We start from the raw sequence: 24024 nt of genomic DNA on the forward strand, positions 1-24024 counted from the left end.
TTGTAGAAAAAGTAAACAATTATGTATTTCAATAATTACTCGAATAAAGTTAATACTTAACCGGTATAGAAAGGTAGTTTAGATGAAAGACTTGAATTAGAATCAAATGAATGAAACCCAAGCGATTAATAGGTTCAGTTCAGAATGAAATTAGTCTACCACCATGAGAATGAATTTTAAATTTTAATTCTTGGTAAAAGTTGACCTATTTCTAAATTGAGTATTTTATCTTACTACACTTTGAAATAATGAGATATATTAAAAAAAGGAAGCCGTGGCTTGGTTTTATGAGGCTGCTGAGGCCGGCGTGAATAAACTAAAAAGTAGGCTCTTATTGAATGAAACGCGCGTCCACTTCCAACTACTCAAACACCTCTTCTCCTCACAACTACTCTACTGCCCTACCATGCACGCCAGAACAACATCCATACAAATTTCAACACACACATGCACCCTTCTAAAGTCGTCACTCTCTTCAAGAGAAAGTCTAATGAGTGATTTTGACATAATGCATACTCCTGTGTTATTATTTATTATTGACTTCAATGTGTGATGTCAATTAAATAATGTTTTTTTCATTTCTCTCTCTCTTTTTGTCCATAAATGGGTAGATAGGTGGTTTGACTTCTATAAAATAACCCTCTTTTAGTTTGTTGTTTCTAAACTATCACTTTTAGTTTTTACATACAATAAAAATTCTATATTGAAAGAAAAACATAAATATACCTCTAACTTCATTTTGGTGGTCACATTTTCATATTAAACAATTTCATTAATGAGTTAATAAAACAATAACAGTGTGTATAAATTATTATTTAGTGTTACATGTTTTAAAGAGACTTTTGACATATAAAACCAAACTTTTGATTTATTGAACCAAAATATCCGAAACAAGGTTTAAATGAGATTAAAAAAAAAGTTATAAACTAATTTTGCCTTGGAGTCCTACAATATTAGCCTTTTCGATGTCATGAGTTAATTCAAACATTTAGTGTCGTTTTTTTAATAATTATTTTTTAATAAATCATGTAATAAAAGAATAGCAATGATGAACAACTTAAATTAGAAACATAAATCTCTATTTAATTAAAAGTGACAACAAAAAGGACCGTATTTGTATTTAAGATTTGGAACCTACGTTTCTATGACACACCACTCATAGGTCTATTATCGTGAATCCTAATACACATTATACCAATCAAAATAAGATTGTATAGAAGTTTCACTAGTAACAGGAAATGACAATGGTTATTTTTGTCTATAGGTAGCGGTTTTTGAACCGAGACATATTTAGGCGAGGCAAAAAGTCAACTACTTTTTGTTTCGGATGCGAACCGAGGCATAAAAGGAGATGATTTGGTCTCGGTTCAGCCTTAACCGAAGCAGTAGAGTTTTTTTTTTTTTTTCGTAGGACTTTATGCCTCGGTTGTAGCTTGAACCGAGGCAGTAGAGTCCTTCTTTAATTTCATCTGCTCCATCATCCTAAAAGCACAATAAATTTCATCAATAAGTTGTTGATAAGAATACGAAAAAAACGCAAAGGACGAACTTAGGCAAACTAAAATACCTGCATGTTCGAGGTCCAAAGGGTGAGGTTATCACGAAGCAGTTGCATGATCAAAGTACTATCCTTGTATGATTCCTCTCCCAGTGTATCCAATTCAGCAATCACTTCATCAAAAGCCTAGTGCATATCAAAAGGATAAAGATTCTAGCATTAGTTCGAAATATGCCATCAAAACAGAACATCGATCACAGTGTGATCGTGGAAGAAGATGGCACTACCTACAGAAAGGTAAAACTCGATAATCACTCATCTCATCACATCATAGGCTCAGATCTGCGATCACTCTTTCTCCACGATAATGGATAATTAATTATTACCATTTATGTTGACATAAGGATGCAAGAGACCCACGGGAAGTGATATTGGAGGCACTTCACCCAACATAAGCGTGTGTTCCTCGATTCAGCCAAGTCCACAATCTTCGTCATTCTCGAGTCTAGTGCCTTCCTACCACGTTAGTCCAACCTCTTCCTCCTTCCCTAGCCTCACTCGCATTGACGCAAACCCCTCTTCCTTTCTCATCCCATTCATCCGCAACATAACTTCAATCCCCGCCAACCTTCCCCCTCTCAGGATATCCAACAACGCCCCTGTCACCCCACCTCTTTCCTTTCCCCGAACCTCCAAGCTTAAGGCTGACTTCGATTCCCTCTCCAACGCTTCCTTCCGCCACCCTCTTTTCGCCACCTCCGCCCCCTCCAGTCCCTCGCGCCGCCACTACGTCGCGACTTCCACAAGGGAAACACGCGAAGAAGGAAAACAATGGCATATGTTTTTACTTCCATAGACCAAGCCTACTAACTCGGTTCTCAAAAACCCGAGGCAATATCCAGCCTACTGCCTCGGTTGTGCTGCCACCCGATGTCTAATCCCTTAAAAAAAATTTATTAAAAAAGCATACGCCTCAGTTAGGGGAAACTGAGACAGTATGGGAATATCGCAGAGTTATATGCTTCGATTCACTTACATACCGAGACAGTTACTGTTTTAGGCACCACCAGTTAATGGAGAACCGAAGCGTATATCTTGGCTTTTATTACAAAAGTGTCACCGTCTTTTTATACGCTTCAATTTTTACGAAACCGAAGCGTATATGACACGCTAGAAACTTTTTTTTACTAGTGTTTCTTACCAGACTAATAATCTCATTTAAAAGAATTATTTATATATCCATCCTATTAATTGCATTTGTTTCTCCAAATTGTTCATCAACATCACCACATTCACCCTTCCCTATAAAACCCTCTCACCAATTCCCCCTTCATAACATTTTGAGGCTATCCCACATCTCCATCAATCTCTCGCAAACACATTTTCTCGCTATTGAGGTTATCATGGGAATCACTTCTCCTTTTGCTTCAATAACTCAATGCACAACCAAAGACCGTTCCAACCAAACAGTTGTCTCCAACCTCGGTGGCACTCTCCTCGTGTCCCGCAGTGCCTTCCCATACTACCTCCTCGTTGCTCTCGAAGCCGGCAGCATCCTAAGAGCCCTATGTCTTCTCACCCTCGTCCCCTTTATCTACTTCACCAACCTCTTCATCTCTGAAACTGCGGCAAACAAAACCTTAGCCTTTGTAACCTTCGCAGGGCTCAAACTCAGGAACGTTGAGGTAGTGTCGCGGTCGGTGCTCTCCAGATTCTACGCGGAGGATGTACACCCTGACACCTGGCACGTTTTCAACGCCTTTGGGAAGCGCTACATTGTTACCGCCAGCCCCAGGGTGATGGTGGAACCGTTTGCCAAAACATTTCTTGGCGCAGATAAGGTCCTTGGAACAGAGATCCAGGTAACACCGTCAGGGAGGCTGACAGGGTTTACTGACGATGTCGGTATGCTTGTTGCTAACCACAAAAGAGACGTGGTCATCAAGGAGTTTGGAACGAACTTGCCCGATGTAGGACTCGGAGACTGTGTAACCGACTATGACTTCATGTCCATTTGCAAGGTTGGTATAACTATAATATTTGTATATATATATATATATATATATATATATATATATATATATGTATATATGTATATATGTATATATGTATATATGTATGTATATATATATGTATGTATATACTCTTCTCTTTCTTTAGAACTACACATTCCCAATACCACACACAATGAGATTTAGTTGAGGTCATAAATATGCTGTTATCTGAACTTTCCAAGGTTCTTAGTCTCTGCTGGAGAGAAAGAGAGAACGTGAAACATTGAGTACAGCTTTTAACCATTTAATCACCATATTTGCATGTGAAACTTAAAAAAACAGTTTAAGAAGAATGTCAGGCAGTAGTTTGTCTCACTTGGTGAGTAAATTTGATGCAGATGGTGATGGTAAAACCTTGCATTTAATTGAAGAAGAATACAGTAATTTGTAATAAATACTTTTTTATTTCTAAATTTTCTAATCAATTAATGTCTCTAAAACCATTAAGTAGTTCAATTTAAGTAGGATGTACTGTGATTGTAATTTTTCATACTATTACAGAAACACATACTTTTTTTTAAAGAATATAGGAAGGTTGTTGCTTTTGTTATTTTTTGGATGTTAGGAGTTAATTTTTATAACATTTTACATATATATTTTTGTTTTCTGTCACTTTCAACTTTAATATATTTAGATGCGAGGAACCTACAATTTATATGAGCTGTTTCATTTGCTCATTATGATTAGGTAGATTGTTCCTGGATCTTCTTCATATTTGGTGAGAGTCTTAAATGATCATGACAAGGTTTTTAAGCTAGATAGTAAGTGGTTCTCAACCTAAACATATATATATATATATATATATATATATATATATATATATATATATATATATATATATATATATATATATATATTCTCTCAGCAGCATAATAAAACTCCTCCATTAATTTTGCCTTAGTCAAGCTTTTCTCAGTATTCACATCCCTAAGTGGTCCTCCCATTTTCTATGGTCTATTTGTCAATGCACATTACCGCAGCTTCACTTTCAAAATGGTTGTCTATGCTTTAAGTGCAATTTCAGAACTCAAGTTCTGTTACTATTTTGTTTTATACATGGTTAATAAATTTTAAAGATCCTTAATTGGATCTTCCATAGATGGAGCAACTCCAATTTTTACTGGACAATATGACTTTGTTTATATCTCATGTTCAGCCATTTCTAACACTCAATTAATGTCCTCCTTTATTTACAACTCTGCATACCTTCGAAATTATCAATAACAAAGCAGATATCTTTATTGCACCCCGTACTGACTCTCCTTGAAAAAACTATTTCCCCTCTTTTGTTTTTTGTTTTTTTCTAGTATACCATGTGCTTTTTGTTTGAGACAGAATATCCCAAACAAAAAGATTAAGATAGAAACTATCACTAATATACTTAGCCTTTGAATATATGCGCTTTTCTGAGTAAAAAATATTCCTTTGTTGGTCATTAACAAAAATCAAAAGTACGAACTTGATTTGTTATGGAATAATTATAGAGAAAATTAAAAGTTATTAATCAGTTTTTTCTAAAAATTGAAACGTATACTATCAAAAGGGTCAATAGCAAAACATGATGTGATCCAAATCAAAGTAGAAAGACAATGGATATGTGAGTCACATGCATGCTTTTTCATGTGTCCAATCAAGGGATTAACTCATTTAACTGAATGTTTCCCTACAGGAAGGATATATGGTGCCAAGGATGAAGTGTGAGCCACTACCAAGAAACAAACTTCTAAGTCCAATAATTTTTCATGAGGGCAGGCTAGTTCAGAGACCAACTCCTTTAGTGGCCCTCTTGACCTTCCTGTGGATGCCAATTGGCATTATACTCTCAATCCTAAGGGTCTACCTCAATATTCCTTTGCCAGAAAGAATTGCTTGGTACAACTATAAGCTTCTTGGAATCAGGATCATTAGGAAGGGTACACCTCCACCACCACCAAGAAAAGGTCAGAGTGGGGTGCTATTTGTGTGTAACCACCGTACAGTTTTAGACCCTGTGGTTACTGCCGTTGCACTAGGGAGGAAAATCAGCTGTGTCACATACAGCATAAGCAAATTCACCGAAATAATTTCACCTATCAAAGCTGTTGCACTCTCAAGGGAGAGAGAAAGAGATGCAGCCAACATCAAGAAATTGCTTGAAGAAGGAGACTTGGTTATTTGTCCTGAAGGCACCACTTGTAGAGAACCATTCCTCTTGAGATTCAGTGCTCTCTTTGCTGAGCTAACCGATAGGATTGTCCCAATTGCCATCAACACAAAGCAAACCGTGTTTTATGGTACCTCAGTTCGCGGGTACAAATTGTTGGACCCTTATTTTGTGTTTATGAATCCTATGCCAACTTATGAGATCACTTTCTTGAATCAGTTACCAACAGAACTCACCTGTAAGGGAGGAAAATCATCATTTGAAGTCGCAAATTATATTCAAAGGGTTCTTGCAGGGACTCTGGGGTTTGAGTGCACCAATTTAACAAGAAAGGACAAGTATGCAATCCTTGCAGGAACGGATGGAACCGTTCCATCTAAGAAGAATACTTGAAATTCCAGACGGAAAAAGCATCTCTCTTTTATTCTCTACATTGGTCTCGTTGTTCCCAAAAGCTTAAAATCATTAGGGTATTAGAGTAATAAAAACTGATTGTGATTTTTTTATAAGAATAATAGTTTGCGTAATTATTGTTATTATGATAATTACAACTAGTTGTTATTTTTTCAGTCCTTAATAATGTTTCACTCTTTTTGTACATCGGTTATCATTAGCTTTTTTCTTCCATGTACGATAGTTATATGACAAATCCAGTACCACTGATGCAGGTATGTGGTCATAAGGTACAACAATCAAAGGCATTGCTTTGGTGCCATCAATTTGTTGGCGAGAATAGATAGAAAGCTGGCTGCGGTGTCTACATATAAATAAATAACTTTACCAGAAACAATGAAATGTACAGAAGCATAGTTAATAATCAATATGATACATGTGTTTACAGTGAGGCGTTTAGTTCAACAAGACCAGTTATATGGACCTATATCGGACGAGGCATCAAAAAGTCATCCAATTAACTTAAAATAGGACAAAATTCTAGTCTTTTCATAAAGTCATAAGAAAACTAAGTAGACTAAATATGATTCCTTAATAAATATGCTTGACTTGTTTGGTGAAACCAAAGGTAGGATAACTACATTCTGTCAGACACCTTATGCTTCTATCGTGGGAAGATCAAAATAATATTTTACTCAGTCAAAGTATACAAGAAAGAAAATAATTTAGTGATTGTTATTTTCATAAGAGAATTCGAGGGATAAAATTGAGCATATAATACCTTACTGGGAAAGAAACACTTCAAAAATTAAGTGATTTGAATATTCTAGTTTTTTTATTATTTATTAGAAGATTTGATGAACAATAGTTGGCAAAAGAGAAGATTGAAAGATCACGGTACTTTGATGATAAAAGCAAGTCTAAAATTTTAAACAGACTTGTAGTTTAGTTTTAAACTTTTGTAATAAGTCTTTGTATAGGACTTAGTTTAAAATGTTATACAACCGCTTCTATAATATCATTCAAGAAAGTTTTTTAAAATATTTCAAAAACATATTGGTTAACTTAAGTGGTAATTGACTATTCAATTTGAATTCATGATTTTAGAAAAGTCAATGTAATAATCGATTATCACTCGATTATCACATAGAGAAATATTTTTTGAAATGTGTATATGATAATCGATTATCGTCTTTTGCTAATCGATTATCACATAAAAAAAGACTTTCGAAATGTTTCTGTCATAATCGATTATCGCTTTATATAATTGATTATCAACAATAATTGTCACCAAACTCTTCTATTTCTTGACCTAAAAGTTTCGAAAATAAGAATCTATATATTTTACTTAAACATAGTTTCAAAAATAACTTTTTCATTCAGATGTTTAGTATTGTGTTGCCAAAAGAAACTCTCTATTTTGAAAATAGGCTTGTAAAACCTAGTGTTGGTAGAGATTGAGAACCTTCAAAGAGTGTGCTTTAAGTGATTGTGTTCATTTGCTGTGGGTAGGAAAAGTTGTTTATTATTTGTGTGTTAGAAGGAGATGTTGTTCATCTCTTGTGTTTTCAGGAGATGTGTTTTCTAACCTTAACTCTATTATATGTGATTGTAAGTTGTGGTTATTTCTTAGTGACTAGTTCATCACTCTTTAGAGAGATTAACAATTAAACGTAGAGTCTTTTGATCCGAACCTGTATAAAACTACTTGTGCAAATTTCTCTTTCCTTATACTCTTTACTTTTCTTGAAAGTGTTGATAGGGAGAGCCGAACTTCTATACATTTTGCTTTTTGATGATGAATAAGTTTAAATGATTAGAAATTCTTTTAACAATTCTTGCACAACAAAATGACATAACAAGTGTTTATATTTTTAGCATATTAGTGCTAGATGTTTGAATCCATTCATGTTGAGTGAATCAAGCCTAAAACATATTAGAAATGTAGCTTGTGGTATAAATAATCGATTACATAAGTTGTATAATATATTAGATTTAGCCAGAATACTTAGAAAGTTAAATAGGGGAAAATCACTCTATTATAATCGATTATATAAGTTACATAACCGATTAAAACGGAGAGAAAACCATAATCTGTTATATAAGTAACATAATTTGTTAAGAAAGACAAATGAATAACTAATGAGGCTAAGTGTTAATATAATCGATTACATAAGTTGGATAATCGATTAAAAAAGAAAATAAGTTCTAATCCATTATACAAACACTAGTGCAAAAATAACATTTTAAGTCTTTGAATTTAAGCCTTTGAATTTAAGTCTTTTAGAAAGAAACAAAACTAAAAACTGCGCGGTGACACTTTTGTAAATAAAAGATGATTATTTAAGTCTATTACTCCCATAATAATTTTAAATAATCACTATTTAAATTTATTGTTAAATAACATACTTAAATAATAACGGTTAAATAACATACTTAAATAAATACTTTTTAACATCTATTATTTTTTTCAACGGACTTAAATTAATATTTTAAATTCCCAATTAGCAGGTTATCTCTTCCTAGACCCTATCTCCTACATATTCGCAAGCCATCTCTCCCTAAACCTTCTCATGTCTTATTATTTCCCTTCTTCTATTTGTTCTAAACCCCAGGCTTAAGTACCACAACATCACTCCCACCACACCGCACCTGGACGTCAACCATGGCTATGCCAAAAGCTTCATTCCTAAAGCACTTTTTGTCTTCAAGTCTGAATAATTGAGAAGAATAAGATTTATTTTGCTTCCATATAAAAGGTTATGTTTCTCCATTTCCATTTTCATTCCTTTTATCATATGCATTTTCCTTAACTTTTTTTCATTGCTTCAAGTTAAAGATTGTATTTTATTTTTAATTTCTCCAAGATACCTATTTTCCTTCATTATTGTGTGCTGCAAAGTTGTGTTCTTTATGTCCAAAACATGCTCATTGAGGTATCAAGTTTTCATTGGAAGTTATTGATCTAGCCAAGCATCAAGATTTTATATTAAGACTGTATTCTCATTATATCATTCGAGATGCAAAATTAATGCTTAAGCTTGAACTTATTTCAAAAATGGAAGGTTCACTACAACAAACAGAAATTTGTTTTCAAGCCGCGTATGAGTGAAGCTCTTACCTCCCATGTAAAAAAAAGAAAAAAATATTTGAATGATTATCAAATTAATTTTAAAAAAATAATTAAATTTGTTGTTTTTTATGTAAAAATCTATTAAGATTTAAGTATGTTGTTAACAACAAACTTAAATTTTAAGTTTATTAGTTCACAAACAGACTTAAAATTTAAGTATGCCGAATTTAAGTCTATTCTAAAATATACTTGAAAAGCTCAAAATAATAGGACTTAAAAAGCTTATTTTGTGGTAGTGAAAGCTTAAGTTATTAAGACTCTTAAAAGAAGAACTTATAGACATAAGTGTTGAAATAGTCGATTATACACATGCGATAATCTGTTAAAACAGAAAGAAAAGCATAATAGATTATGCTCATAATATAATCGATTAAATTGCGTCAGGATTTGAATTTTCTATGTAAACTTGACTTAAGACATCTTTCATTAACGTTCTAATTTTCATATATTAACATATTTTCTTGTTTTTGAATATAGGGGATCTCAAGAATAGTTCTTAGAGAATTCAAGCTTAATTGGTGATCATACATCAAGATTTCATTTAAGACATTTGGACTTCACTATTTCTGATTCATCTACACTTTGGATAGTGTGATTCGATCAAGTTTTTTAGCAATCCGTGATATTGGATACGTGATATTGGATACCTGTGCTAGGATAGCCAGGATTGAGAGCTGATGTTTGCTCTTGTGATTTGTAAGAAATTGAGTGATTAATCTTTGTTGTTTAAGATTGGAGATTCCTCTCTTGTATTTGTTATTTCTGATTTGAGTGGTGTGAGGAGTGTAATTGAGAGTTTCATTGTCTTCTTGTAAACTCAAATCTTTATTAGTGGATTTCCCTTCAACTAAGGTTGTTGAAGAAGGACTAGATGTAGGCTTGTGATAGCCGAACCAATATAAATTGTTGTATTTTGATCTTTCTCTTCTCCTTCTTTACTTGATTAATCTATCTTTCAAGATTTGAAAAAGATTTCAAAAAAGGATAAATGCACTTCACTCCCCCTCTTAGATTGAGATATAAGGCCTCTCATTTCTAACAATTGGTATCAATGTTGAGTACTCGAATTTAAATCGATTAAATAAGATCCAGATGGGCAGTATATCTCAAACTTTTTTGGAGAAGGTGCATCCACAAATAGATCACCACTATTTGTGGGTGAAAATTAACCATTTTGGAAAATCAGAATGAAGATCTTCTTGGAATCAGTAGACAGAGGAGTATGAGATGTCGTGATAAATGGCCCTATGAACTAACCAATATAGAAAATGGGAAGATCAAACCAAAGGCTTTTTCTGAGTTGACAGCAGAAGAAAGCAAGAGAGCTCATTATGATGTGAGAGCCAAGAACATAATCTCCTCCGCACTTACAATTGATTATTCTAAAAAATCTCGGTTTGTGAAACGGCTAAAGAAATGTGGGATATCTTGGAGGTAACACATGCAAGAACGGATGAAGTGAAAAGAGCAAGGAAGAACTCTTTAATCCAAGAATGTGAAATGTTTAGGATGAAGAGTGGTGAGACTATATATGATGTGCGGAAAATATTCACCCACATTATATATCACCTTCTTGCTCTTAGCAAGACCTTCGATAAAGACGAGCTGAATATCAAGATTCTAAAGAGCTTAAACCGAAGTTGGCAACACTAGGTGACTGTTGTTGGCTACAAAACCAACGACAAGTGCACCGGTCGCAGCGTAGCAAGTGATAAATATCGTTCTCTCCCAAGGGACTTGTGCAACACATGACAACTCTTCCTTTTATAACTCAATTAGACATCAAAGTGCACAAACAACACAAGAAACTCTTTTGGTATTTTATCAAACAGTTGGTGTGCAAGAAATTTAACATAGTGTATTTACAATTTGTCAAGACTAGAATTCATCCATTTCATTCTCATGCATTCACAAACATCTTAATTTCATCCAATAGGTATTCAATTTTAATTCTAGGTTCAATCATATTTCTCAATATATCAAGAACCAAAATTCATGCATGGGTGATCAATCCAAAGCAAGCATTAAGCATAATAATTGAATAGTAACATGAATTGAAAAAACATATATCATTAACATCACAAAATACATAAGAATTCCATGTTTTACAACTAATCTCAACAAACATGAAAAGCCGTCCATGGTGGAGAACTTAGGGTTCTACAAAATTGAAGAGATAGGGAAGAAATTGGAACCAAAGAGAAGATGCACAGCCTTTCCCAAGGTTCTTGGCAGCTACTCCATGCTCCATTTGTGCCTCCCCTTCACAGTTCCTTCTCCAATTCATGACCCATCTTCTTCCTCAACCCAAAAGGGGAAAAATCACCATTGATGAAGCTTGAAGACCCAAGGAGGAGTGGGAGAGCTTCCTAACACCCCAAATAGCCTCCAAGGGCCTCTACTAATCTCTCTACGTGAAGCATGAAGTGTAGGAGAAGAAGAATGCCCAAAACTCGCGAAAACCATGCTTTAATAACCTATTTTGACATGTCAGCATCGCCACCGCTCAACGGTAGAACCTTAGCGCTTAGCACCAGCCTTCGTGGCAGCTCTCTGAAAATGTGTCACCCAACAGTGGAAAGTGACGCTCAAAATTCTCAAAAATTCAGATGTTGAAGCAATGAACTTTATGTTAAAAAGATTCTCAAAATTCTTGAAATTAAAAAATAGGGCTAACTTTGATTTTGTAGGAAACACAAGGTCAAATAGAAGAAAAGGGAAATCTGCTGCTGCACCAACTTGTTATTAATGTGGCAAGGTTAGACTCATTAAGCCGTAATGTCCAGTGACCAAAATGAAACAAAATATGGAAGAGAAGAATAGTCATGACAACATAAATCAGAGGAAGAAAAAGGCCTACATAGCTTGGGAAGATAATGCGTCAAGCTCCTCCTTAAGTGATTCAGATGAGAGCATTGAAGAAGAAACCAATCTATGCTTGTTGGCTGACTTAATATGTTTAGAAAGTAGTGAGAGCAACTTTGAAGATGAAAGCATAGAAGATAAGTACTATCAATTACTTGATGCTTTTCAGGAATTACATGAAGAGGCTAGGAAAATGTAGTACTCAATAAATAGGCTTAAAAGTGAAAAGAGGGGCCTAGAAGATAGAATATGTTATGTGTTACATGTTCATAGCTTTCATGTTTATGATTATTTGAGAACATGTTTGTGTTGATTCTTTCATTGCTACAATTCACTGTGTTTTACATGAGATCTTATCTGTGAATGCATGACATATGTTTTAGAAAAGAAAAACCACAAGCACTTTTGTTGAACTTATAATATGTGGCAAAACAACAGTTTTAAGTCGACTTCATTATGAAGTAAGTCGATTAAAACTCGTGGCTTTGCACAAACTTTTTCAAAGTGTGTTGTGAGAATTTTTGAAGAGAAAGTTTTCCAAAACTTTGTTTAACTGTGTTGTATAGTCGATTACATGCAACCTGCATTCGACTAAGTCTGTTACAGTTTTGAAATTCTGTTAATGCTTGAATTAAATGTTACAACGACTATATTTTTAAATATGTTGACCAAACATTTATTGTGATTCAACTACATTAATTTTACATTCGATTAACTGCATTTATTGCTGCTAACTGCTTTGACTGAAGTGTTGTATTCGACTGCATTAGTAGCTAAGTCGACTTGAGAGCGGTAGAATTGTGAAAAACTAGAAATAGACGCAAATTTGAATTTTGTAAGAACTTTGGTGAATTCTAACATTTTCATATTCATTACAGATTAGTGCTATCTTACAAAACGTGGAAAAGCTCCAAGAATCAAAGAAGAAGATTGTGGTAATCATCTCTTGTGATTTCTTCAAGAGCAATATTGTTGTGCTTTGAAAGAGCTGATCAAATCTGCACAGAGAGGTATTTACTAAAAGATCAAAGTTGACAATCTACTGAAGATTGGGTTATTTCCCTGTTGTGATTATAGGAAGAGTGTGCGGCGTTCTTGACTTTGAGAGGTTTCTCAAAGGGTGTAGACAACAGAAGAAGGGATTCTTGGTGCTGGTCTTTATGTGTTGTATGCCTATATTTTGATTAGAGGGTTAGAGAGGTGTTTTATATTTTGGACGTGGAGGTCTCTATAAAAACCTTATTGTAAAAACCTTGACAATTATAGTGCATTTACTTCCTATGGTGGAAGGACACTAGATGTAGGCTTGGCCGAACCAGTATAAAAACCCAGTGTTTGATCTTTCTATCCCTACTCTGTTACTTTCAGTCAACTTTATATTTTACTCATTCGATTATATTTTGCTGCACTATAAAGTCTTTTTCCTTGCGTTTCAAGAAAGCTTTTAAAGACATCTACTTTGCGAAAAAGATTTAAAGAAAACATTGTTTTTGTGTTTGACCAATTCATCCCCCCTCTTGGTGTTGAAAATTAAGCCATTCTATTTTAACAGAATCCCCTAAGCATCATAACTTTGTTCTCTTAGCATCAAACCCTCTGTTGGGATAACCCAACAAAATATACATAATATATTCATAGGGAAAACCCATCACAAATATTACCAAAAAGTTATTCCCATGCACACACAAGCCATTGTCCAACAATAGCAACAAATACTCATAATCATAAGCATATAAAGATATATCAAACAAAGATTATCAATCAACATAAGCAAGAACACAAAGGACATACAACAACAAGCAACCAAAGGTAAGTTTCCCCATACCTTGTTCAATACTAGGGCTTTATCTAACTTCAAAAACACCACAAATCCTACCTTGCACTAAAGTTTTTTGTTGTTCTTCCTCTTTTCTCCTAAAAAACGTCTCTTTTCTCTTTTATCTTTCTCAATTTCGTTTTTGATTTAGGGTAGCAATATGCAGACCCCTTTTTACTCTTCTCCTTCTTATCTTCTTCAATTCTATATCTATTTTTTTGATTAAAAATAAAATCTCTCACTTTATCTCTAAAACCACTAAAATTTTCTCTCTTATTCCCTCTTAACTACTTTTTAAAATATCACCAACCTCCAAATCTTTTTAAAATCCACATAATCTTTTAATTTAAATTTAATTTTATTCTTTTACTTTCTTCACCCACTTATATTAATTTCTACGCCAATTAATAAAGGTAAAATATCATTTTGCCCTTGGGCCCAAAAATACAATTTAAAATAAAAGTTTAGCTTAACTTTCTTTTTCTCTAGAATTGAATCCACACTCATTCAATCCTAAACCACACTTCTATCAACAAGCCAACACATCATATTGGTAATATCACACATACACAAATCATCAAATTAATAACATACCAATCATATGTTGCATATTAATAATAACATCAAATAATTAACATAATTATGTTTTAACTAAGATATACACTCACAAAACCTTATTAGACATATCAACTCTAAAAAGAAACATAATCAAGTCTTAATAAAACTTTATTTCTAAGACCCAGGTTTTCCCAGGTCTCACACTTACGCTGGAAGAAACAACATTGACTTTGGGACAGAGGTTAGAAGATCACTTCTAGATGTTGATTTGGAGTGTATTAAGCCACTTTGAAACGTTTTGGATTGATTACAACAACCACTAGATGCAGTCCAAAAAGAAAAATGCAAACAACAAGCCAAAAATTAGCAATTAAGCATGTTGAATGTATAATGACAAAACGTTGCTAACTATAAATGAATTAACATGTAATCTACTACTGAAGATGCAAATCAGTCACGATTTGAGTAAGAAATTAGCCATACTCAGTGACTAAGGTATGAATTATATGAAACTGGACTAGTTATGCATAGATAAAGACAACATGGAAGCTAATCACAATATAAATGAAACTAGTGTTGAGCGGAAATATGCAAAAAAAAATTTGCTACCGAAGCATACATTCCTAAACAATCACCTAGGCTTTAGATACCATAGGAAAGGGAAGAACATGCCTAAGTAGAAAGTTGCTAAGCTAATTGGTAGAAAAGAAAAGGAATTGAAGAGAAAAGAGTATGATAACTTATGGAATGGAGGAGTTCACACCACTTGAAGAAGATTCCAAGATGGGTGAAGAAGATCATCACTTGTTTAACAACAACATAAGATCTAAAAATTTAGAACTAAGAGATAGTTGTTATCTCTAAGAAGTAATGTAATTGAATGCAAAACACTCTTTCAATGGATGTATCAAGGTGTGTTACAAAGGAGGGTTAAGGTTCCTTATATAGCTATAGGAGAGGAAGAATGGTGAATAAGCTAGAGGATATGAGACTTGAATGCAAGGATATGCAAAAACTAACGACCAAGATATCCATAAGTTCCACATCACTCAATTCTTCATCTTCCTAAAGGTATATAAGCTTCCCAACTCTTTAAAAGAAAGAAAACTAAAGCTAAGGAGTTGCTTGCATTATAGGACACTAACAAGGAAAACTTATTTATTTTTTTTCTTTTAAGTTCAAGTTATGTTATGTCCCACATTACTTGTACTTTAAAGAGAATAAGGATATATAAACTTCTTATAACTCAAACTAGAACAAAAAGTGAAACAAAGAGAAAGAAACAACCTATTCTATTCTTTTTTAACACAAAGGAACAAAAAGGTCATGAAATAAAATTATTTCCTTTCATCGTATTTCTCGTAACTCTTATATTTTCTTCATCATTTGTCCTATTTATAATCACATAAGGTATTAACAAAAACAAAGAATAGAAAAACTAATAAAAAAGAAAAATACTCAATAAACTAAAGAGAAAGTAAAGACAAGTTTCCCTCTAATTATACTCTTAGTTCCTTGCATCATTGTAAAAAAGTATTTTTAGTACAAATTTTCCTAGTAATACTTCTTTTACATTGTTCAACAAATAGCATGAGTGGTGATTGTATCTAACGAGCCACAAACAATTATTTTTATAACAAAATGAGCTAGAACTAATTGTAGATCCAACATAGCGATCCTTATCTCAAAAGTTTCACATTACTATGAACTATATAACGTGGAGCAAGGGTATAATAGACCATGTTGATACTAATGACTAAGTTCTAAACCTAATGACTAAGTTCATGATATATCACATTAAAAAAACTGTTGGAATTCAAATGTGAAATAAAGTGCATTTTGATGAACATCCTCTCCAGTGTAGGATATTGCATCAATTACATCAATGTTCCATCCTTTTAAGTTTTACGGTTTTAAAACTTAGTACATCCAATTCACATAAATTTAGTATAGGAACACAGTTCGAAATAGGCTATAAAGTCAAATCTCCCCTGTGACAGATCAATGAATGATTTGTTAGAGTTTGAGGCACCCTGTAATCACTCAAGAAAACCAATAGCAAATAAAATGATATCTCATTTAGAGAGTAAAATTTTTAGCAAAGAACACAGATTTCAATTGATATCCATGTCTGGTTCTAAGTTCATGGTCTATGATTACAAGTAGCTGTCAAGTCATTAAATGACCTAATCACTTATCTTTTGCATATGTTGTCCACTGAAGATATCCAACGATGATAGCAATTGAAACACCTCATATGTTGGATTCATGCTGGAAATTATCACAACAATTAATTAAAGCATCACGGCACATGTTTAAATAAAACGAAGCATCTCAAGTTCTTGGCCACTTGGTGGCCCCCTGTCGGTTTGATTTCACACCAATTCTTTAATTCATTTATTCAATATATTCTAAACGCACACACATTTATCTCATATTCTTTATCCACAACTATATCCTCAATAATCACACACTTCCAATCACCACAATATTCACACATCGTTTTCTCCACTCAATTCTCAAATTAAAGAAAAAAGTTATATTTATAAAAGAAAAAGTAGCACGAACAGACACTTTCCAAAACGCTAAAGGAAAACTCCAAAATCCTATTTTGGCTTCAAATATTAACTTCACTTTTATTTTCAATTTTCATTTATCATCATCGCTTTTATTATTATTTGTTCGTCTTGTTATTGATCACCTGAAAAGTGAAAACTGAAGACCCTCCCCGAAATCACGTACTGGAAATCATTATACGTGTGGGGCCAACCACGGAAACAACTAAATATACCCTTAGAACACTGAGACCCCACTCCGCGAACGTTTGACTTTGACCGACACAAAACGACGACCACACCCATGGTACTATTGTCGTGCAATCACCCTCCGTTCCCCGTCGTTTAATCACCGACTTATAATTTTTTCACTCCGTCCCGTGTTTTCACTATCACTGCTGTGCAAATTACTCAACGTAACGTACCCTCACACCACCTGCGTTACGTATTGCATAAACTCCATGTCGTTTTCTAGCCCCGCCATGGTCTCCGGAGCCAAAACGACTTCCAGATCCACGCTGCCGTTTCCTTCTCTCCCTGGAAACGCGGAGATTTTGCCGTCGAATTTGTTCGCTTTGCCACTCCGAATCGCGACAGGTCTTCCCCAGCCGAAGTCGTTGTCGTACATGGGAAAACGCGGAGAGCTTCCCATGGTGATCATCGCGCCGTCGAAGTTCCCGAGAGGAAACAGCCTCGGCGCGTTCTCCCAGTCCTCTATGCCACGTCGCACCGTTACGTCATCGTGGGCGATAACGTTCCGGTGCAGCAACTCCGCGCAGAAACGCAGATCCTGTGACACGATATCCCTGACGGTTGCGACGGTTGGAATGCTCTGAATCGCATTACCGAAGTAAAACGGGTCCATCTTCGGCTCCAAGCGATGGCGGAAATTAACCGCCATCCGAAACGTCGACGTTTTGGCAGGGTCGTTGAATTTCCTCGCACGTGTCACCGCACGCCAGAGCTGAGCAGATAACGACTGAAACGACGAGATCTCGTCCTTTCCGATAACCTTACCGTTAACGATTTTCCAACCGTCATTCACTTGTTTTTCCATTACTTCCGTTAATTCGTTGGATTTGGCGTTGGCTCTAAGTTTGAGTTTCTGAATGGATTCTCTGGAGAAATGGAAGACGCGTTCGCGGATGGGTGCCTTGGCGTCAAAGGTGAGGGCTGGGCCGCCGGCGGGCACGAAGAGGACAGCGTCGGAATTGATTACGGTTTCGCGCGTGAAGTCCGGCGCGCGGAGTACTTTCTTGGTGGCGCCGCCTTTGTTGATGGCGGCGAAGGTGTTGAAGAAATGCCAGAAGGAGGTGCCGTCAGTGACAGCGTGGTTGACGGTGCAGCCAACGAAGACGGCGTCGGCGAGCTCGGTGACCTGGATGGCAGCGAGGGGATTGTGGTGGCCGGCGTAGGAGATCATCATATCATAGGCGAAAAACTCCTTGAAGCAAGGGTGAACATCAACGAGGGTGGGCGAAACGACGGCGTTTAGAGTTAAGTGCTTGGCCTTGGCATGGATGAAGTCGACGCCAGCATCGTTGCAGTCGATATGAACGTAACCCTGGCAGTCAGTGGAGAGACGGCCGGCGAGGGCAGGGAAGTGGGAGAGAGCGGCGGAGAGAGAGTGTTTGAGAGAGAGAATGAGGTCTTCGGAAGAGGTTGGGGCAGTGAGCAAGACCCCCTTTTGGATGTAGTGACACGACAACATTGGAAGGTCAGAAACAGAGAGTTTGAGTGGTTTCATGCTGGATTTATGGTCGGGATGGACGAGGCATCTAGAGACTATGGTGGTGGAAGAGGAAGGCATTTTGGTGATATGTAGTGTTTTTAGTTATACTGGGAATACTTTCTTGCTTGGTTCCTAAGGGAGTGAGGCTGAGTGGTTTTATAGGAGAAGAGGAATGGAGTGGTGTAGCGTTTTTTGATTTTTTTTTTTTCCCTTGCTGAGAAAGGGAGTCAAAAAGAAATTGGTAACGTGGCTCTTCATGGGGCATCCAGTGGACACGTGCTCTCAGAAAGGGACTCGGCTTCTTTCTGAAGAGAGCATGTTATTTTCGTTGTTTGAGCTTTTCCTCTTGAACTTGGTTAGTGAGTAATTGATTTTGCTGTTGTTAATAGGAATCACAAAAAGTTTAAGCTCCGGGGATCAGTTTGTCAGCGCGGTTAACAAAATTTTATTGCAGAAGTGTGAATTAATCCAGTTCGCCAAGTCTAGCCGTTTGATAGTCCGTGGGTTACTTAGGTCACTTTGACAGTCCAATTTTATTAAGAAAATTACATTTCAAACGACAGTCTAACCAATATTTATATAACTCAGATCAATATTTGACAGCTAGATTAATGTTTGATATATTTCGATTAAAATATCATCATATTTTTCATGTAAAAAAATAAAAAATTTAAGTTTGTTTCCATTAGACTTTTGATGAGTGACGAAAAAAATGATGGTCAACATGACAACTCGATAATGGTTCAAGTCAAGTGATAAAGTTCAACTAGTTTTCAATTGACAAGACAATTTGACCTGATTTAATTTTGATGGGTTAATATCAAGTCAGATTTAATAGGATTAAATTGATCCATTTTGTCATCCTTAATTTTTAAGAGGATCATAATATTTTAATAACTATTTTTAACAATTTTTTGACAACAAATTACGTGTCACTATTTTATTGGTCTGTATATTTGAAATGAACCAATCACAAGATATCACATAGGTTGTTGTAAAAAAGTTGTAAAAAAAATTGTTAAAAAGATATTTTTCTTTTGTACTTTTCTTGAGGTAAAAAAGTTTAGTGTCTTTTATCCAATAAATAATTTATTAGAATCTCTTAATTCAAAATTTATGATTATTTTCAAGTTAAAATAGTTTCGATCCAACATTGTGTGTGAATATTTAGACAAGTGGCAAGATGGTAAGAATATTGGCGCCCACCATGGGTTCTCGTAAAACTTTACCTCGATGTGGTGAAATGGAGTTCAACTCGCTGGTGACCCTTCAAAATCAAAAGCAAACACTAATTCAACAAAATAAAGAGTGAGTAAAATGTTATGACTCTAAGCTCGAAGCCTTGTGTGATCAACGTCAGGTGGACCTCCAAGCACTAAATCAAAAGGTAATTGGCTTGTTAAAAGGCAAGTTCTCTCCTCATCCTCAACAAAGGACCCCTCTAGCAGTCGTACAAACATGGAACTCATCGGCCAATAGGGGCATCACAAAAAAGGTCGAACCTTTGCACACCACAAAATCCTTCAAGAGGGAAGCCCGCGCAACTCTCGAGCATAACACAACCTGTCATGTCAATGGGTTCCTATGATAGTCACAACCAGTCAACTTGGCTTTGATCCTGAAAAGATCAGAGTAGTTCAACCTGACATAAAGCTAGGGAGACTCGTAACCGATCCTGCCACTCGAGAGGACATTGCGACACCCAACCAGGATGAGGAGTTAGTGGAGTCTCAGAATTCTACTGGACATCTCGACAAGCTAGTAAATTGGGAAGAATGACAGGCTTCTCGAGTGTACCCTAATGATTTGGTGGCCAATGATAGTTAGACCAACCCCAATCGTCCTTCAAATATCAAGAGCTAAGCCCATCCACGCCCAACAACCCACTCTGTTCCCCATAGTAATTTAAAGCTAGATAGTCCATACTCAACCTAACCCTGCTCAAGCAAGGGGAAGCGTTCACACCATTGTTGGTGGTTTTGCTACAGGGGCAAGCTTTTGGGCTGCATAAAGGAGATACTAGAGGAGTGTCAACTTAGTGAGCCGATTCTCACCATGACGCTTACCTCCTATAACTTTCTCTAAGGAGGACTTTTGAATAGATGACTAATGAGTGCATATTTATACCCACATTTTAGGTTTAAATTCAAAATTTTGATGGAATTTTTGTGTTCAAATGATTTATTTGAATAAAATTTGTGACAACTAGACTTATTGAGTTAGGAAATTAAAATGTCTTAAAAAGTTATTTTTATTTGTATAAATTATTTTTGGATACTCTAATGTTTGTTGATGCAGCTGAGTTAAGGTTTGATTCATTCGAAACATAAAATTATATAGTTTGAGTTACATAATAAGGCCAAAATTAGTTTATTCTGGAAAGAATATACAAGGAGCTCAATGCACCCCTAGTTTCAATTATAGACTCTTTTTTTAGTATTGGGCCACATAACTAGCTTTTACACCCCCTGTTTCCTTATTCATAACCCCTTTATCATTCACAAGATCAAAATCAATAAGATGTTGCCATGTGGAAATCCTCTACTTTTGAATCTAGCCAACAACATGTTGCCACGTGTCGATGATCCTTCACACACTAATTCACCCAATGATATGTTAACACGTTATGACCCTCTTCATCTCCATCTTCTCCAACAGAAATCCTAGTTTCCTCTACTAGGACGTCGTCAGCCACCACACCAGGAACAAAGCCGGCGATGTTCCAGAATCTACCTTGCACCATCGTGACGAGATCAAGTTCGCACAACGCAGCCTTCAGCCACCAAATACACAAAAACATCGTGAATGACGAAGGCAACCTTGTTTCATCACAACACCTAAGCTTGAAACTAGTGAGAACCAAATCATATATCGTGAATCATAAAATGCAAGCCTAGATCATCTCCATAACCACTATGAGTGCCACCATTACCTCACTTCATCGGGTTGCAACAACTATTCAAACACCACGTGAAACCTGAAATAAAGAAACACTTAAACTGCGAGTCTAGAATCGTAGGTTCATTCACGATACCCATCAAAATATCATGCAACCATGGTGAGTGACCACCACAAAAAATGAAAAACCACCTCTCATCGCCGTGAAAACCCTTAATTCGCGAACCTCCACGAAGCGAGAAACCCTCACACTTCCTCCATGCGAAGCAACCTACAAAAAGCGAAACCTAAAAACTCAATATCGTAGACCACAAACCCTAAATTGTGAGCTTGAATCGTGTCACCATCATCTTCTCACCCAATACCTAGAACCATGTCGTGAAACAAAAGCCAAAACTTCACCACCAGCACCTCTATCATCTTCTGCATAGCACCACCTAAAACCCTAATTTTTGAAAGGAAGAGGGATGCCATGTGGCAGTCCAACATTGGATAGTTATTATTGAGTGAAATAGTCAACCTTGGTCAAGGTTTCAAAGTTGGTCAAACAAGAGGGGTTGAAGAACAAATATTAAAGTCCTCTGGGTTTCTATATAATTTTGGAAAAATAAGAAGGTTGAATTGGGATTTTGGGTAAAATTATGTTGTTGATAATTTGTTAGATATTTTACAAGATAATTAATATGAAAATATCAATAGAAAATATCTACCAAATATTTTTAAAACTAACTAAATCTGTTAAATATTTGAAAGATAATACAGTATCAAATAAGAGATTTCATCAACAGAAAAGTCAGAATCCAAGCCCAATCAATTTCAATATAAAGAGATCAAGCGAAAGTAGAAGGGACAATTAAAACCTCTAGTTTGGAAGTAGTCATCCACTACATCTCTCCTTTTCTTACTTCTATTTTTATACGTCATGTATTCCACTCTATCCATGGAGGGCTAAGCTTATAGGATTCCTCCTCTAATTTCATTATGGATTCTAAGGTTAGGTTGAAATAATGTCTTTATTTCTTTTGATTATTGATTTGGTTTATCTTTCTTCTATGTCTTTTATCTCTCAATCACGTCAAAAGTAATGGCTTTTACATCATAGCTAATTAGCGAGGTGTTTTAATCTATATGCATAATTATCATATGATTATAAAGGTGTTTAATTTTGTTTAATTATGTACTTTTATTGAATTTAGAAACTTTCACATGATTAAATGGGTTTTTGATACCAATTGAGAATGTACTTTTATTAGTGGTAAAAACTTTACTATAATTAGTTAAGAATGTAATTTGATTATTAATTTTTGACTTTGTTAGGAGATAAGAGAATATATATGATTAAACACAATAGGATTCAATTAAGAATGTATTTTGGTTAAATTTATCATGAATAATCTAGAAATGTTTTGCTTTTAATTGAGAATCTACTTTGGTTAATAGTAAGTGGCAGACTCGTCTTTTTTTCGTTAAAAGACTAACAAACCAAGGTCTTTCCTATAAAACCTGAGAAGTTATACAATTCAAAGTATAATTTAATTATTGAAATATTGGTTATTAATAAAATGAGTTATACTTTAACCAAGTGTCTTATGAAAAAATTAATGTGTGAATATTTGTATAAATCTTTATTTTTTAGATATACAGTAAAGTAAGATTTAAATACCTATAATTTGATAATATAACCAATAGAAATGAAGTGGTATAATAGTAAAGGGCTTGTAATTTGTGAGTGAAGTGTAAAGTATTGGGTTTGAACCCTACAAAGACTAAAGTGATGTTTTTTTTCTATTTGGATGACTTGGCATTTTATTTCTAAGTTTGTTTTTTATGAGAAAGACTCACGAGAGATAAGGAGAGAAAAATAAACCCTATTTTGGTTTCTTTGGTTTTATCTTTTTTCTTGCTTCTAATTCAAAAAGAGAAAAGCTTGAGATGTTAGGGAGGATGTGCGACGTGAGCGAGAGAATGGAAGGAGGAGATGTTACTGGTTTGCGAGGGTGAGAGAGGACGAATCCTAGGGCATTTCAAAGCGAAACTTTAGGGGTTTAGGGTTTTGGGAAGAAGAGAGGCAACAACTTTAAGGGCGAGAGAGAGTTTTTTGGGTTTCTTGGATTTTTTGGAGAGGAAAGCCAAATCAGTGGCGTGGTGAGGAAGATGAAGGAGGAAGAGAGAACGCAGAAAATGGGAGTTTAGTGTTGAGTAGTAGGAAATTAGGGATTTTTAGGTTGAGGGGTAAATTTTGAAAAGGCTTTGATACCAATAAGGGGGAGCTAACTTGTTCTATTTTTTTAACGGCCAAAGGCGACGATGAACGATCAAAGACGGTGGCGACAACAAACAACGTAGTTCACGTGAGAGAAGTAGAGGCAGCAACTTGGA

At 35.3% G+C, this 24024-nt stretch overlaps 2 protein-coding genes across 2 annotated transcripts; one reads left to right on the forward strand and one right to left on the reverse strand.

Annotated features, from left to right (window-relative positions):
- The first annotated feature begins 2816 nt into the window (after window positions 1-2816).
- Window positions 2817-6293, forward strand: LOC124845676 (glycerol-3-phosphate 2-O-acyltransferase 6-like). The gene is made up of 2 exons (XM_047322819.2): window positions 2817-3519; window positions 5222-6293. Exons 1-2 carry the CDS (start codon window positions 2902-2904, stop codon window positions 6086-6088), a joined length of 1485 nt encoding a protein of 494 aa, XP_047178775.2. The 5' UTR covers window positions 2817-2901; the 3' UTR covers window positions 6089-6293.
- Window positions 6294-16984: 10691 nt separating this feature from the next.
- On the reverse strand, window positions 16985-18896 carry LOC124845696 (HXXXD-type acyl-transferase family protein). Its single transcript, XM_047322840.2, has one exon. It carries the CDS (start codon window positions 18823-18825, stop codon window positions 17443-17445), a length of 1383 nt encoding a protein of 460 aa, XP_047178796.2. The 5' UTR covers window positions 18826-18896; the 3' UTR covers window positions 16985-17442.
- Window positions 18897-24024: the final 5128 nt, after the last annotated feature.

This window comes from Vigna umbellata, chromosome 11, assembly GCF_029865625.1.
Source record: "Vigna umbellata cultivar VRB3 chromosome 11, Vumbellata_1.0, whole genome shotgun sequence".
Classification (NCBI taxonomy): domain Eukaryota; kingdom Viridiplantae; phylum Streptophyta; class Magnoliopsida; order Fabales; family Fabaceae; genus Vigna; species Vigna umbellata.